This window comes from Ambystoma mexicanum, chromosome 6q, assembly GCF_040938575.1.
Source record: "Ambystoma mexicanum isolate Mex_15411 chromosome 6q, UKY_AmexF1_1, whole genome shotgun sequence".
Taxonomy (NCBI): Eukaryota; Metazoa; Chordata; class Amphibia; order Caudata; family Ambystomatidae; genus Ambystoma; species Ambystoma mexicanum.
In genome coordinates, this window is record NC_090937.1 from 349,545,335 (window position 1) to 349,560,141 (window position 14,807).

Here is a 14,807-nt window from a genome sequence, read left to right on the forward strand (position 1 = left end):
TTTTTAAAACTGAAAACTTCAGTTACTGTAGTGCTCTAGCCTACTCATTTTGGATCATGTTGCCCATAGCCAATATAAATGGCTCCCTTAATTCCACCTCTGAAGGCAATTTTCAAATTTTGGCATGGCACATGTAAAGTAGCAATATGATCCAAGAAGAGCCAAGTGGGGTATGCAGGAGGGTTGCATGTGAATCTATGAAAGATACCAATTCTGGTGAACAGGAGTTAGAGGAACGTAACTTATTCCTTCTCCAGCATTTGCCCTTTCATAGATTCTCATGCTGTATGAATAAATCACAAAGCAGTACCCCAAAACAGGCATAGGTAAGCCCCTTGTAGAAAACACTTAACACAGGCCACAATGACCTTACACAAACCGGTTACGTAGAACTGCCCCGCCAACTCTGGTTTCTGGCATTGCCATAGAATCCTAGTCGACGCAGTAAAATTATGTGAAGGTGTCCATAGATCTCCAGGTTGCAGCCTTGTATGTCCAGCAAGAGGACTCCGGAGAGGAAAGCTGTCATAGCAGTAACCGCCCTTGTAGAACGAGCCCTGCATTTACCGGATAGAGGCCTGCTCGCCTGATGACATAAGGAGATGCAGAGGACAATCCACCTGGCAATTTTGGTTGGGATATGTAATATTTTAAAGCACGTAACATCTAGAGAATGCAGCAAACGCTCCGCAGGAGAGTAAGATGAACCAAAGAAAACGGGCAACACCACCAGCTCCCGAGTTAAATGTTGAAGGTACTTTTGGCTCAAATGAAGGGTTGGTGCATAGTACCACCTTGGACTTGTGGAAAACCAGGTAGGGGGATTTGCAGGAAAAAGCTTGAATATCGCCTCCATATCTAGCTGATGTGATGGCGATCAATAGAGCAGTCTTCCAGGACCGGAACTTGAGCAGAACCTTATGCATAGTTTCGAAGGGAGGTTGCATGAGCCTGGACAGGATGCCATTCAGTTCCCAGGACAGGGCTGGCCGCTGAACAGTGGGAAAGAACAGAAGAGTCCTTTGTGGAATTCCTTGACCAAACATTTGGACCACAGAGCAGATGCGGAAGAGACGCAAATATATTGTGAGATAGCCATGAGGTGCACTCTGATGGAGAAATGCACTAGGCCGAACTTAGCCAAGGATAGCAAGTAACGCAGGCAGTCGTTAGGCTGAATAGTAAACTGGTCAAGGTCCCGTTCTTCACACCAATGAGAAAAACGTGCCCATTTACTCCTGCAACAGGCAGTGTAAAAGAAGCGCATGCTTGAGCTAAAATGTCTTTGCAGTCTTATGGCAGTTGGATATCACTGAATTCTAGGCGTGCAGGAGACAGGCCGTCAGGTTCAGGGAGGCCAGGTCATGGTGAAGCACTGTTACTCCTGGAAAGAAGACAGTACAGAGGAGGCAGCATCATCGGCAGGGCAGAGGACAGGGTGAGGTTGGAGTACTAAAACGGTCTTGGCCAGGCAGGGGCCACGAAGATCAGTATTCACTGATGCTTGAACTTAACACCCGAGCCACGAGGGCAATAGAGGGATTTGGGGGAAGAGCGTAGAGGAACCCCTCCCAGGAACGTGAAGGCATACCTCGAGGCTCCCTAGATGAGGGAACCTGCTGGTAAATGCCACGTGTCTCTTGTTGGCATGGGTGGCATAGAGGTAGATTTCTGGGGTGCACCATCGACTGAGAATTTGGTAGAGTTGAACCTCCTGTAGTTCGCATTCAGGACAGGAGTTGAGCTCCCTGCTGAGGGAATCCGCCATCATGTTCTAGACACCTGGTAGATGGTAGGGAATGAGGAACATGTCCTGACCCAGTGCCAGAGCATCTCTGCTTCCGTCGACCGAGCGACCTGGTGCCTCCCTGCTTGCGGACAATACATCATTGTGGTGGTGTTGTTGTCCGTGAAGATCCAGACCACCTGACCGCTGAGCTGAGGAAAGCGGGCCCAAAACACAGGCACAGTTCCAGAATGTTGATATGCAGAGTCTTCACTTCATGTGTCCATAGACCCCTGGCATGTAGATTTCCTGTATGTGCACCCCACCCATCCAGGGAGGGTCTGTAGTGACAGTGGCTTGATATGCAGGCGGACCAAAGAGCACCTTGGACAAGATCCATCCAGATGGACCACCAGAGCAGGGCAACCTTGAATTGCTGTCTCAGGGGGATCTTGTCCTCCAAGGAACCTTAGGCTTGTCACCAGCATGCATCTAGGAATTCCTGGAGGCCGCATGCAAAGTCGGTAGTGTGGAAGCTTAGAACATGCACAAAGACATCATACCTAGCACAGATTTTAGAAAACGGACTGAGACTTGCTATTTTGAGAGAGTAGTAGGACTTCGGCAAGAAGGGATTGCTCCACCTCTTCCGTGGGAGTGGCCAAACAAGAACATATGTCCAGTTGAGCTCCCAAGTAGAGCGCCTGCTGAGACTGGGTCACACAGGATTTCGGAAAGTTTACATAGAATCCTAGCGATTGTAGGCATTGGATAGCCCGTGCTGTATGACAAGAAGCCAGGGGAAAAGACTCTGCTTTTACCAGCCAGTCTAGGTATGGGTAGACGTATACACCTGAACGACGATGGTGTGCCACCACCAGGGGCAGGCATTTGGTGAAGTTCCTTGGGGCTGATCCGAGTCAAAAAGGCAACACCTTGAACTGGTAGTCGCGCCCTGCTATTATGAAGTGCAGTTAGCAACAGTGTTCTTTGGTGAATAGGGACGTGGAAATATGCATCCTCTAGATCCAGGCATACCAGAAAATCATCTTGCATGTGGACACAACTGAGTTTGAGTCACCACTCTGAAAGTTTGGACTTTGAGGAACTTGAGGAACCACAGGTCTAGGATGGTTCTCCAACCTACATATTTCTTTTGAACTAAAAAGTACCTGCAGTACACTGCCCATCCTCACCGAGTGGTTGGAACTCGTTTGATGGTTCTTTTTGACAGGAGCTACTGCACCGCCTGTAGCAAAAGAAGCAGGTGTTTCTCTACCTTCTGTACAGGAGGAATTGTGGGTGGTATTTTGACAAACTCCAGCATGTGGTCCTGCTTGGTAAGGGATAACACCCCCATCCGTCTGTAGTGATGGACTTCCACTGGTCAAGAAATTGAGACAGTCGCCCTCCCACTGGGGTTGGTTTGGTCGTCTGGCTCCTGATGTGAGAAGCTGCTTCATCGCTGGTTACCCCGGTAAGACAGGGAATTCGATTTGTAGGTGTCCGTTGCAGAGTACGAAGGGGACTGGTAGGATGGGGAGTGGTATGAGGGCCAGTAGTCACTTGACGCCCTGGAAAAGTGGGACTTCCCAGACAAAAAGTGATGGCAGCGTTACTGCAGGACGCCAAGAGAATGGGCAGTCTCCATGCCAACCTTGACTATCTTTAATATAATAATAATATTTATTTATTGTGTTGCAGTTCTAATTATTAAACTTTACACAAGTATAAATAGGAATATATCAATATTTAAAAAAATAGACAAAGAAAAAAAGAGAAAAGAAAAATACAAAACATTCTTATAAGAATATGCACAGTCAGCATATCACTCAACATTAATAATCTCATAAAATCAGATTTCTAACAGAACATAAAGAATTAAGAGTAAGCAACGGGGATTTTGTATACACTTAAGTCCCAATGCTTCAATTCACAATAGTCTCCACTTGGCTAAAATAGCTCTTATTAGATATGCTACAACTTTATACCCAATCTAGCTTCCACACTTAGCCAGATGGTGTATAATGCTGTCAATAATCGCATACTGTTAGAATTTACACAGTGGTGCCAGAATAGATCTTCTTTGATGTAATTAATATCATGGGCATACTGTCCTAGCAGGATAGAGATTGTTATATTCATTTCAGGGCAGTCAGTTAGGAGATGTTTTGCCTTTCCTGCTGATCTTTATTTTTACATAATCGACATGTACGCCGTTCAGCGGCTATCTTATCTTTGCGCCCAGTATTCGTGAGCGTTGGTAATTGCTCTAATCTAAGTAATAGGATAAATCGTCTAAGCCTAACAGATGGACAGATGTTCAGATAACTCTGGGGTTTCTTAAATTCATAGAGTCTATATTGGACGAATTTATAGATTTTTAAATTCCTTAGATGTTCGAAATTTTCCAGCCAATCCCAGAGATCAATACGCTTGAGGGCCCTGAAAGCTTCTTCTGTATAGGGTCCTTCTCGAATTTGCCAGCCTATTTCAGCATAAAATCTGGTCATCTGATGTATTGTAGCACAAGACGATTTTTCCCTGGCCATTTCTTGGTAAACAGCTGTTAGAAGCCCGTTCCCTACATCTCGGGTCATCCTTAGATAGATCATGGCCCGCTTCTTCAGTACAGTTGCTTTTAGTGAGATCAGGCCAAATTCCAGTCTGATAATGGCCATCGGTATACAGGGGGGTAGGCCTAAAACCGCACGCCAAAATTTACCTTCAATTACCTGAAGCCAATTTAGATCTATGTCTAGAAGTGCTTCCAGCCCATAGATAATGGCAGGAGAAAAGGCTTGTAGATATAGTTGGCGTGTTCCCCAGAGGGTGAAACCACCCTGCTGGGCCGTAAACTTATGGAATAGAGCAGTCAATTGTGCCGCTCTAATGTTGCGAGATTGTTTACATAACGTATAATCTCCAAAGGTTTCGAAATCAATCCCCAGATATCGATAGTGGGGGACATATGAAATATTTTCCAGGCCTACTATTAATTGTACCCGTGATGTCTTCTTTTTGGTATAGCGCATAAGCTTGGTTTTTCCTAGGTTAATGCTGAGGCCATTGGCTTCTGCATACTCCCACAATGCAACCGCTGATCTGCGGATCCCACTGATGGTATAATCAAGGATAACCAAATCATCTGCATATGCCAATACGGGACAGGGAGAATTACCTATTTTAGGTGGGCAGTTGTTCGCTACAGCTATTGCCATCGGTATATCATAGACATATAGATTATAAATAAGGGGAGCAGTGACACAGCCTTGTTTTACTCCCCTATTTTGGGATACATTCTTAGTCATGTGACCTTCTTGATCGAGTCTCAATCTAACGAAATTATTTTGATGGAGGAGTCTAAGATAGTATACTAGTCCTTCCGGGCATCCCATTACCTGCAATTTCTTCCATAGCCGGCTTCTAGGAATTGAATCAAAAGCCGCTGTAAAGTCTATATATAAGGCATATAATGGTGTTGCCCCCGGTTTAAGAGCTCTCGATCTGAGAATGTCCATGACCATGATATTATAGGAAGTAGAGTAGCCCTGTCTAAACCCACTCTGGAATTTTGATAAAACACCAGAGTTCTCAGCCCATCTTTGCAACTCTTGAAGAAGTAAGGAAGCAAATATCTTCCCAGATGCATCAAGCATGGAAAGCAACCTATAGTTACTGGGGTCGAGTCTATTTCCCTTCTTATATACAGGGATTAATATCGCCTGTTGCCAGGAGCAGGGGATTTTACCAGTGTTTAAAACTTTCTTAAATAATATAGCTAGCAATCTTGCCCAGAACTCTGGGTAAGCTTTTATAACAATATTGGCTAAGCCATTAGGGCCTGGCGCTCGAGAAGATTTTATCTCTCCAATTTTATTCAATATAGTTTCATATGACACTATAATCGGGGCAATTGTCGGGGGACTGCCTAATAGGCTACCATTATCATCTTTCAAGTTTCGGTTTTCTAAGAATTTAACCCAAACCCCAGCCTCTATAGGATTAGTTAGGGCTCCCTTTTGAGTTCCAATTGCCTCACTTAAAAGAGACCATATTTTACGTGTCTTACCTTCACAGATGGTCTTTACTAACCTTTGCCAGGAGAGTAACTTATCCGCCCTTCTCTTTACCTTAATGGCTGACCTATATCTGTTTTTAATTTCCCTTATCTTTACATAACAGTTCTCACCCGGTGAATAGGCTCTTTTAACCCAGCGGAGTTCTGCTCGAAGGGTCCGCTTCATGTCTCTGATGGTTTTATCATAAGATATATTTTTGCCCAGCTGACTTATCATTGCTCCTATTGGCACCGATGCATATGTACCTACAAAAGCATAAATCAAATTCTCAATGGCCTCAATACTCATTACATTGAAATTGGGGCCTTTGTGAAATTCAAGTGCCCCCAAAGCCTCAGCTGCAAGCTCTATATTATTATCTGACCAGGAGATCCTATTGCCTGATGTGTTAATTTTCAGCAGCCCTAGATTAGTGCGTAGTTGTTGTTCTCTACTACTACTAATTATACAGTTCAGGACAGCGTGATCACTCCACTCATTAGGATTAACAATCATGTCTTCTACTAAATGAAGAATCTTGGGGCAGACAAATATGTAGTCCAACGTGCTGTGGGCTTTGCCATTTGTCCATGTTTGATGGCCCGGGTGGTCACTCATCGTTCTACCATTCAACATTATCAAATCCCAGCACTCAAACAGATATTCCCATGCTTCCCCTTCCACCCCTTTTTTATTATGGACCATCTCACTTCGATCTTTCAATTTCACATTTCCCGTTTTGCTCTCCCGTCCCTTCATATGGCAGTTGAAATCCCCGGCAATAATTATCCCTGCACCTGCAGATGAAGTCAGCCATGTGGCCAATATGTCATGGAGGGAATCTTGTAATGGTACACTTAAGGTTGCCCCAGGGGGGTTGTAAAGATTTATCAGCAGGATTTTGTCCAAGGGGTCCTTGCTGTTCAAAATTATTTCTACTGCCATTAAGTTACTTTCAAGATTTGAGTCAATCTTTCTGGAAACCAGAGCATTAGTCACCCCTATAGCCATACCACCATACGGTCTACCTTTTTCACCCCTTCTGGCGGGTGAGTGGTGGAGTACAAAGCCGTCTAAAAGTAAGGGATCGATGGCCCACGTCTCCTGTAGGCAGAAGCAACTTTGCTTCTCCAATAGCTTTGTTGACCCTTCAGGTGACAGAAGATGCGCAAAACCCCGACAGTTCCATGATAGGATCAATAAGTCTCATAGTCTGGATAAAATCTCAGGAAGTGCGTCTGTTAGCCATTTAAGCACTTGTTTAACATCAGATGCTTCCACCCTTTTGTCCATCGGAAGGTTTGGAGGAGTCATTATTGCTGAAGGAAGCACTGTCTCTTCCTCGGTGCTGTTCAGGTCTATTTCGTTTATATCAGCGTCCACTTCAACATCCACTGTTTTTAGTTCCACTTTAAAACTTCTAAGCAATTCGGCCGTTGCTATAAATTTGCAGTGTAAGGCTGAAACGTTGATATTAGGACCTTTCAGAGGTTCCGCAAATTGGAAATCTTCTGATTTAAGTACCCGTAGCTGTGGAACAGAGTAGAGTCTTATCAATAGCTCAGAGCGCGATAGCCACTTCGTGTTTTTGCTTTGGTATAAGTTCTTAATCAAGCATATTCGACTTCCTTTCTTCGTAATTTTGTTATCCACAGTGACTTCGTCCTCCTTATCTACTAATACTTCAGGCACCGTTGGTTCACTTAGCACTGTTTCTGCAATTATATGGGCTATCTCCTCCTCCCCTGGCTCTTCCTCCTCCTCGGCTTCCAATTCCACCTCTTGATCAGGGAGAAGCCAACTGGTCAGGCAACCCTCACCCGCTGCTTTCCTTTTTTTTGCTCTGGCTAATTTTTTCCTACTCTTCTTGGTAGGGAGAATTAGTGATTTCTGTACTGCCTTTGAAGTAGACTTCGCACCAGACTTTTTCGGCTTTCCCATTTTCCTGGCCAACCTCTTCTGTTTTTTGGAGAAGAATGGGTTAGGGCTATTTACCTCTTCGTCGATTTCCAGGCTCTGCTGCCCTCCAATTGCATCAGCAATATGAATAGCGTCAGACAGATTTATTTCTACTTCATCAGAATTCCTTCCTCTCTCTTTTTCCATCATTGTTAGGGACTCAGTATTGGCTAGGATGCGCCCCGACATCTTCAGCAAGATTTTTAATGCAAATTGCAGTGATACCACAGATGACTGAATCTCCGAGATTTCCACTGCTCCTGGGTAAGGCTTATCCGTATGGTCAGTTTCAACATCCGGGTCGTCCTCAATAGAGACCATCACAAGGTTTGGTGAAGTGGACAGTCTCTCCTGACCCCCAACCACTGACCGTTCCTCAGAGATCATTGATCTCGATCTGTTTGCCGGCACCTTGACGGTATTGGTCGGCCTTAACACAGATAATGGTGTCATAGATCTTTGAATATTGAGACATAAGTCCAATAATGAATTATTGTCAATGTCATCAAAATTAGACACTCAATAGGTCATTGTCGTGCTGATCCTGCGGATCTTCCTCAATCGCAGTGGAATTAATTTCACGTGGATGATTGACAGGAAAGAATTTCGTGATAGCATCTTGGTTAGCTAGTTGAGCCTTTTTTGGCTTACGCTTACCCATAGGGACCTCTTCATTCACAATATTCGCCGATGTTATTACAGCCTTAGACTTCCTAAGGTTGTATGCGGTGTGATTCTGCTCACTTCCTGGTTGCATTTAAGCCAAGACTGGAATAGATAGTTCACACTCAGGAAATGGATTTGGTCTCTCGGCTTATTGGCTCCTGCTAGTACTGATACACCACGGACTTAAGTCCAGCTGGTGTCTCCTTTTTGTTGTCAGTATTTTTTACCCCCCCAACCCCTTGTCAAATTCAACGGTTCGGGGGGCACAATCTTCCCAAGTTGTTGCACTCCCGTCTTAATCCGAAGACCGTCTGGATGCCGTCTAAGGGCCAACCGTGGGATACGGGGTAGGGGGGGGGGGGAGGAGGGGCAATGAAGGGCAAGATGAGGCAAGAGTAATGTGCACTCCACCACTACCTTTAGTGAAAATAGATTCACAATAGATTCACCGCCACAGCCACAGAACACAGCTATTGTTACCTTCCCTGTTACTCCTCCGGCAATCCACCGCCCCGCAGGACACAATGCTCACCGGCTTAGAGGGCCAGCAGGAGCATGCGTTGGCGTGGGTATATTATCACAGGCGACAGCACTCAATCCTGTCTTGGCCTGTCTTGGACTGACACGCTATGGACCGGAGCCACAGGATCCACGGGGGGCCCCAGTCAAAGCAGTCTCACTCCCCTCTGCTGCTCACTCGGGTTCTCCACGCGTTTTCCCCGCGCTTTCCGCTCCCGTCTTCCTCCCGTCTTCCTCCTCCTCGGGCTTCCACTATCACTATCACGGGGTAGAGAAAGGACCTAGGAGCGTGCGCAACGTGGAGTCAAGCCGCACTGTGTCACGAACCGGCGTCTTTCTCAGGAAGTCAGGAAGTCTCACAAGCCACACAGCCGCTTCCGACAACCACGCAATCGTGCGAGTAATTATTGTAAGCGGACCTGCTTTGAATAAAGTAGCCTTTCCGAAAAAGAAATTGAAGTCAGAGTTTTCATTGACTACAATCTCATGCAAAGAGGTGCCTATGGACTGGAAGGGCTATCTTTAAAGTGTCATCCACATTCTTGCCAAAAAGGTTAATTCCATCAAAGGGCATGTCCACTACCTTTGCCTGGACTTCCGGCCAGAAGTTGGTGGCTTTGAGCCAGCTATGCCTGTGTAAGACAGTCCTGCTTCCTATATGTTGAGAACCGGTGTGTGCAAACGCTGCCTCCTTCTTGCTGGCTGGAAGGAATTCAAGAATATGTCCCATCTTGAACCAAATTTCTCAGTCGTACTTGGACAGAATGGCCATTGCATTAGCTGGTTTGATGGTTGGTCGAAATGATGCGTCTCCTGAAGGCCGGGAGGTATTTGCCTTCTTTATTGGGGTGACAGACCAAGGTGAAGAGGAATTGGACAAATGTGTGTGGGTTGCCGCAAATCCCACAGAGTCAGGGCTGGGCTGTGTCCTGAAACATTTTGGCATGGAGCCGGGACACTATACGTTTGGATCAAACCTTTCCTTCTTGATGGTGCAGAGGATGGGTGGTGAGTAGACCGTCCTCCCAAAGGTCTTTCAACAAAGGAATAGCAACCATCAATTTTTCTGCGTTGTTCCTGATGCTGGCATACCAAACATCTTCGTGGCCCTTGACATCAGGGCATTGAAGGTCCCAATTTCATGCGATGGGCAACTCCAAAGAGGAGCGTCATCTGGCTCGCCGTATCCCGGCACCATATCGTCAAACTCATCCGTGCCTGTGGTGTGCATGGAGGCATCCCCCTGTGACATGTCTGTCAGATTCTGTGTCTGCAAGGTTGTGCACCGGGATGGGTGGTGGCCTGTCCAGGGCTGGGGGGTGAAGACGAGCAACAGAAAGAGATCCACTTGGGCTTTGTTGTGGTACAGATGATTCACTAGGCTTTTACGGTGGTGTGGATGGGCTATTCAGCCTGTGTTGAAACTCCGACACCAAGGACTGAAAGGTGGTGAGAATGTCCAAGGAGACGTCCCTTTTAGGTTCCACCCTAGGAGATCGGAATGTAGTAACGGTAGAAGGAACTGCCACTGATGCCGGGAAGGCGCTTTGTGGGGGGGGGGGCATGGGCAACTTGGGGCTAGAATGTCCCTCTACAATCTTGTCGCCAGAGATGCCTCCCACAGGTCCTTACAGGTCAAGGGCAGGTTGTAGAACTTCCTAAAGTAGAATAACCAATGAGTCCAGCGCAGCCGTTGTGACCCTTAGTGTCCACAAAAAAATCTGCAGCGGCCTGGGTAAGGCAGCCAAGTCCGACGGCTGTGAGGAGGGTGTAGCAGGCGTAGCCTTCTGGCTAGCCAACTGTGTGATGATCTAAGGCTCCTGTATTCTCGTTGACGAGGTTGATCGTGATGGAAGACTTATGCATGGTTGACAACAGAGCTCCGACTGTAATCTAAGGAGACTTGGCATGACCTTTAGACGGAGCCGTAGACAAAGACTCCCTGGCTCGTCAACAATTTTTATGAAGCGATGGTGAAACCGCAGATGAATAAGCCACCTTGCCTTGTGTCAATGCTGATGATGTCAGCTAAGAGTGTTTCTTTGCCGAGGACACAGAAGCAGATCTAGAGGAAAACACTGAAGACTAGGTCGAGGCCTTCTTCAACCGAGTCTTCGAGACATCTTACTCCGGCAAGCATTGTCATGGGACCTTGACCTCTTGCTAGAGGGAGTACACGCTGGGCATGTCTGCTCTGCCTGAATCAGGCCAGACTCCTGGCCGAGAAGAACTTGTATCAAAATAGAAGAAAATGTTGAATTTGATCTGAGCAAGATTTCTGAGAACGGCCAACATAACGTGTGGTATAAAAATCTGAAAATGGCCTACAAGGGTGGAGCCAAGGGAGCAGTTTCTGTGGGCAACATGACCCAAATGACTAGGATAGAGCACTAAAGTGGCTGAAGTTTTCAGTTCTAAAAATAAACTGCTCTATGTTACGGAGGATTCCCAGCCTGATATTCATACAGCATGTGAATCTACGAAAGATCCAATGCTGGAGAACAGACTATTTGGATATATGACAAAATCGCTGCCGGAACACCAAAGCATTTAATTATTATTTTTGTGTCCTTTGTACCATCAAATAAGGGCCAGGTTTAGACTGTGCAGAGTAGATTTTCTTTATACCTCATACTATTCGATGATGCATTGTTTTGCTGCCCCACTTTCTTACCTTAAACAATTAGCTTGAGAAGATTTAATCTAGTGACAAACATGTTTCCCACTAAGGCGTCTTTCTGTACTGTGTGCGCTTTATATACTTTTTGGAAACGGGTGTACTGCTGGCATTTAGATTTGGCTTTTATAGAACATATGTACGTTCCTAAATACGAGCGTTGACTGGAGCTCAATTGGACAAAAGCCTGAGGCAGTTTGTTCCTCAAGATGGCGAACTGGCCCACCCAGAAAATGAAGCATCTAGATTGTAGCCATCTTGGTAACCCACCTTTCTCAAAAGAGGCTTTAGGGCCTTGCTGAATCTCAACAAGATGCAGATTGGTAAAAGGAGGATCATAGTATGTTTATCCTTTTGAGGGCCAGTCACACTAACACTGCTGTTCAGTTTTTCATGCGACCACTGCAAATTAAGGAAAGTGAAGTTACTTAATGTGATTGTGAAATAAAAATGTACTACTATGAGTATTCAGTCTGAAGGATTTCTCTCAATAGTCAAAGATTTTTTTTTTTTTTACAAAAAAGGCAAAAGTCATATCCATGGGAAAGGAATTTTTTCGTTTTATTTTTATTTCAAGACTAGCAGGTATATCATTCAGTATAGAATCCGCATCCACGCACCAATGTACCAAATGACCCCTGCTGCAATTAAGCACCACGAATAAAGGGGTTTTCTGTTATGCACGAATGTTCCAGCGAGTAATGTAATGAATGATATATGTGGAACCCGGAATAAATGATGCATGCAAGACTTTCATGGATGATGGTTGCGACCTGTATGTTATTGAGGATGAACCGGTGGGTGCGCCGTCTTATGCACATTAATTCACCTTAAAGAAGAATTAATACTAAATAAAACATCCGACTTCCGCATGTTCGTATGTGGATATTTACATAATATTGCAGAGCCTTACGCACGGACACCGTAACCGTGCCTATCTGCACATCACCCATTTGAAAATGCACATACAAAAAGTAGTCTCCATTGGTCAGACAATCCAGGAACATGGCACGAATCTCTAAGAGAGAAAAAAAAAAAAGAAAAAGTCTCCCAAACCCTTCCTTGGCATCATTTATAATTAAGAGAAAGGAAAACTAGGATATGAAAGATGGCACACACTCAACTAGCCATATCAGTTAGTGGTCGAAGCAGTATTTTGTACGGAGTGGAGGACAACTAAAAAGCTCTGCACTAGCACACTCGCCACTACCTGCAAGCTGTTAAGTAGAAGTTTCAGCCTTTTGATGATGAAATGCATCTTTCCACAGTTAAATACTTTTGAGACATATGCAAAGAATTGACAAGATTCATTTTGTGCCACAATGAGTTTTGCGATCTGCAGCAAGATCATTTTCAGAGAGCCACAACATGATGCAGTCCTCCACAAAACAAAGACAGGCATGCAATGAAATCACATATGCTTTCCACTGGAGACAAATACAACCACACGCAGGAAAGCATAGCTGAGTGAAAACAACAAAATGGACGTTAGGTGTGGCTATGAATAAGCGTGCAGGGATGCTTAGAAGAAACATGTGGGTGCAATGGCCTACAGCACATTTAATATTCTGTGTGGTCTGAACCGAATTCCATTTACGTCTATTAGTCGTTAACGAAGTACAGCTGGGAAAGTGCGTGTGGTCGGATCATACAGTCAATGCCAAGCTAATGGATGGTATTGCATCAATACAGTTAAATAGCTTCATAAGTCCACAGCAGTCTTCATAACATTCCTTGATGCCCCGTGACCCAATCCCTTTGTGTGCACTGTGGTTAAAAGCAGGTTAACAGTCTCCCAATGCAGTTCTAAGTGATAAACTAAGAATCAGAAAATACCATTACCTAGCGACAACAAGCAAAGTCCCATAATAATTTCTTTGCTGGTCATTACTCCACTAATCAGCCTGTGAAGGACACTATTGTCACTGACAAAAGTGATCAGGGCTTCTGCAAACTTGGCATAGCAGGAAATGTTCACAGGAGCACAGCGATGGAAGAATGGGATAGGTGCACTGGTGACACAAGAAAAAAAAACAAAATCAGAAAATAAAATTACTCGTGTAATATAAAATGCCACATCAAAAGACACACAGATGAAAGGTGAAGGGGAAAGGGGATGGGTCGTGCTCCACATGCTAATTAAACAATGTATTGGTGATAGGCTGCCGAGTTTGACCCAGTCCATTTGTGCCAATGCAGTGCTCCACTTGTAGCCACTAACTTATGTGTGTAAATTTCAGAGTGGCTGATGCTATATATACTTTAAAAAAAATAATATTGTTCCAGTGAAGGTTTGGAAATAGTCCTGAAGGCTCAATCCCCTCCCATTTCCTTGCTTGGATTAAAAACAGAAATCCAACCCATTCCCGTAGCAGCGCATGCCTTTTGAATAAAAGTGCCATCTGTATCTCGCTTCCATGCACAGGTTCGTTCTTCATGATGCGGGCTATCAAAAACTTTTGTGATGTCTGTGACATAATGGGCCTCATGTTAGCATGCGAGATCTAGGAAAGCATGTACAACACTAAATACTTTTGGGTTGCTAACAAGAGAAATTCCCATTTCAGAATACACACCCTAACACTTTGCATAATATCCCTTCGTGGTTTAAAAAAAATAGTTTCCCTTTCTCCTACATTTTAGCCAATATCTATTTATGGAATACAATCTCTCAACGCTCGAAGGAGAGGTCTGCTAGAAGCACCTGGAAAGGTTAAATCAGAAGCACCTTTGGGTTATATACTAGTTATCGAAATAAACGGGCACTGCGTTAGATAAGGCAAACAAGATGTCTCATACTTCTAAATCGTGCCTTGACAACTTTAAACGTTTGTAGTTGAAATGGGGGACTGGGGGAAGGTGAGTGGGAGGAATGGGAAAGAACATGTAACCAGTACTCAAGATTTTATACAGTCACTTACTGTATTGACTTGGCCCTTGCACTCTTAGGCCTTACTCCCACTTCCTCAAAAAGCCAATCAGACTTCATAGCCGCAGCGCAGAGAAATGTTAGAATTCTTGCTTAACAAGAACGTTTTCAAAAAAGGGACCCATCAAGCAAGTATAGCCACAAACTCTGCCTATGCACGCGTTTGCTACCTGCAACCCAGTCCTTTTTCTCTCATTCATACTGAAGCAGGTAGACAAGGGGAATGGGCAGACAATCCGGAAAAGGGGGACCAAGGACTACCAGTACATA

At 44.8% G+C, this 14,807-nt stretch overlaps 1 protein-coding gene across 2 annotated transcripts in view; it reads right to left on the reverse strand.

Moving 5' to 3' along the window:
* SLC44A1 (solute carrier family 44 member 1) overlaps nucleotides 1–14,807 on the reverse strand; it is an 889,643-nt gene that overhangs the window by 268,427 nt on the left and 606,409 nt on the right. For both annotated transcript variants that reach the window (XM_069630839.1, XM_069630838.1), the window contains exon 6: nucleotides 13,451–13,620. In XM_069630839.1, the coding sequence (XP_069486940.1) occupies nucleotides 13,451–13,620 (170 nt within the window). The remainder of the gene's footprint in view (nucleotides 1–13,450; nucleotides 13,621–14,807) is intronic.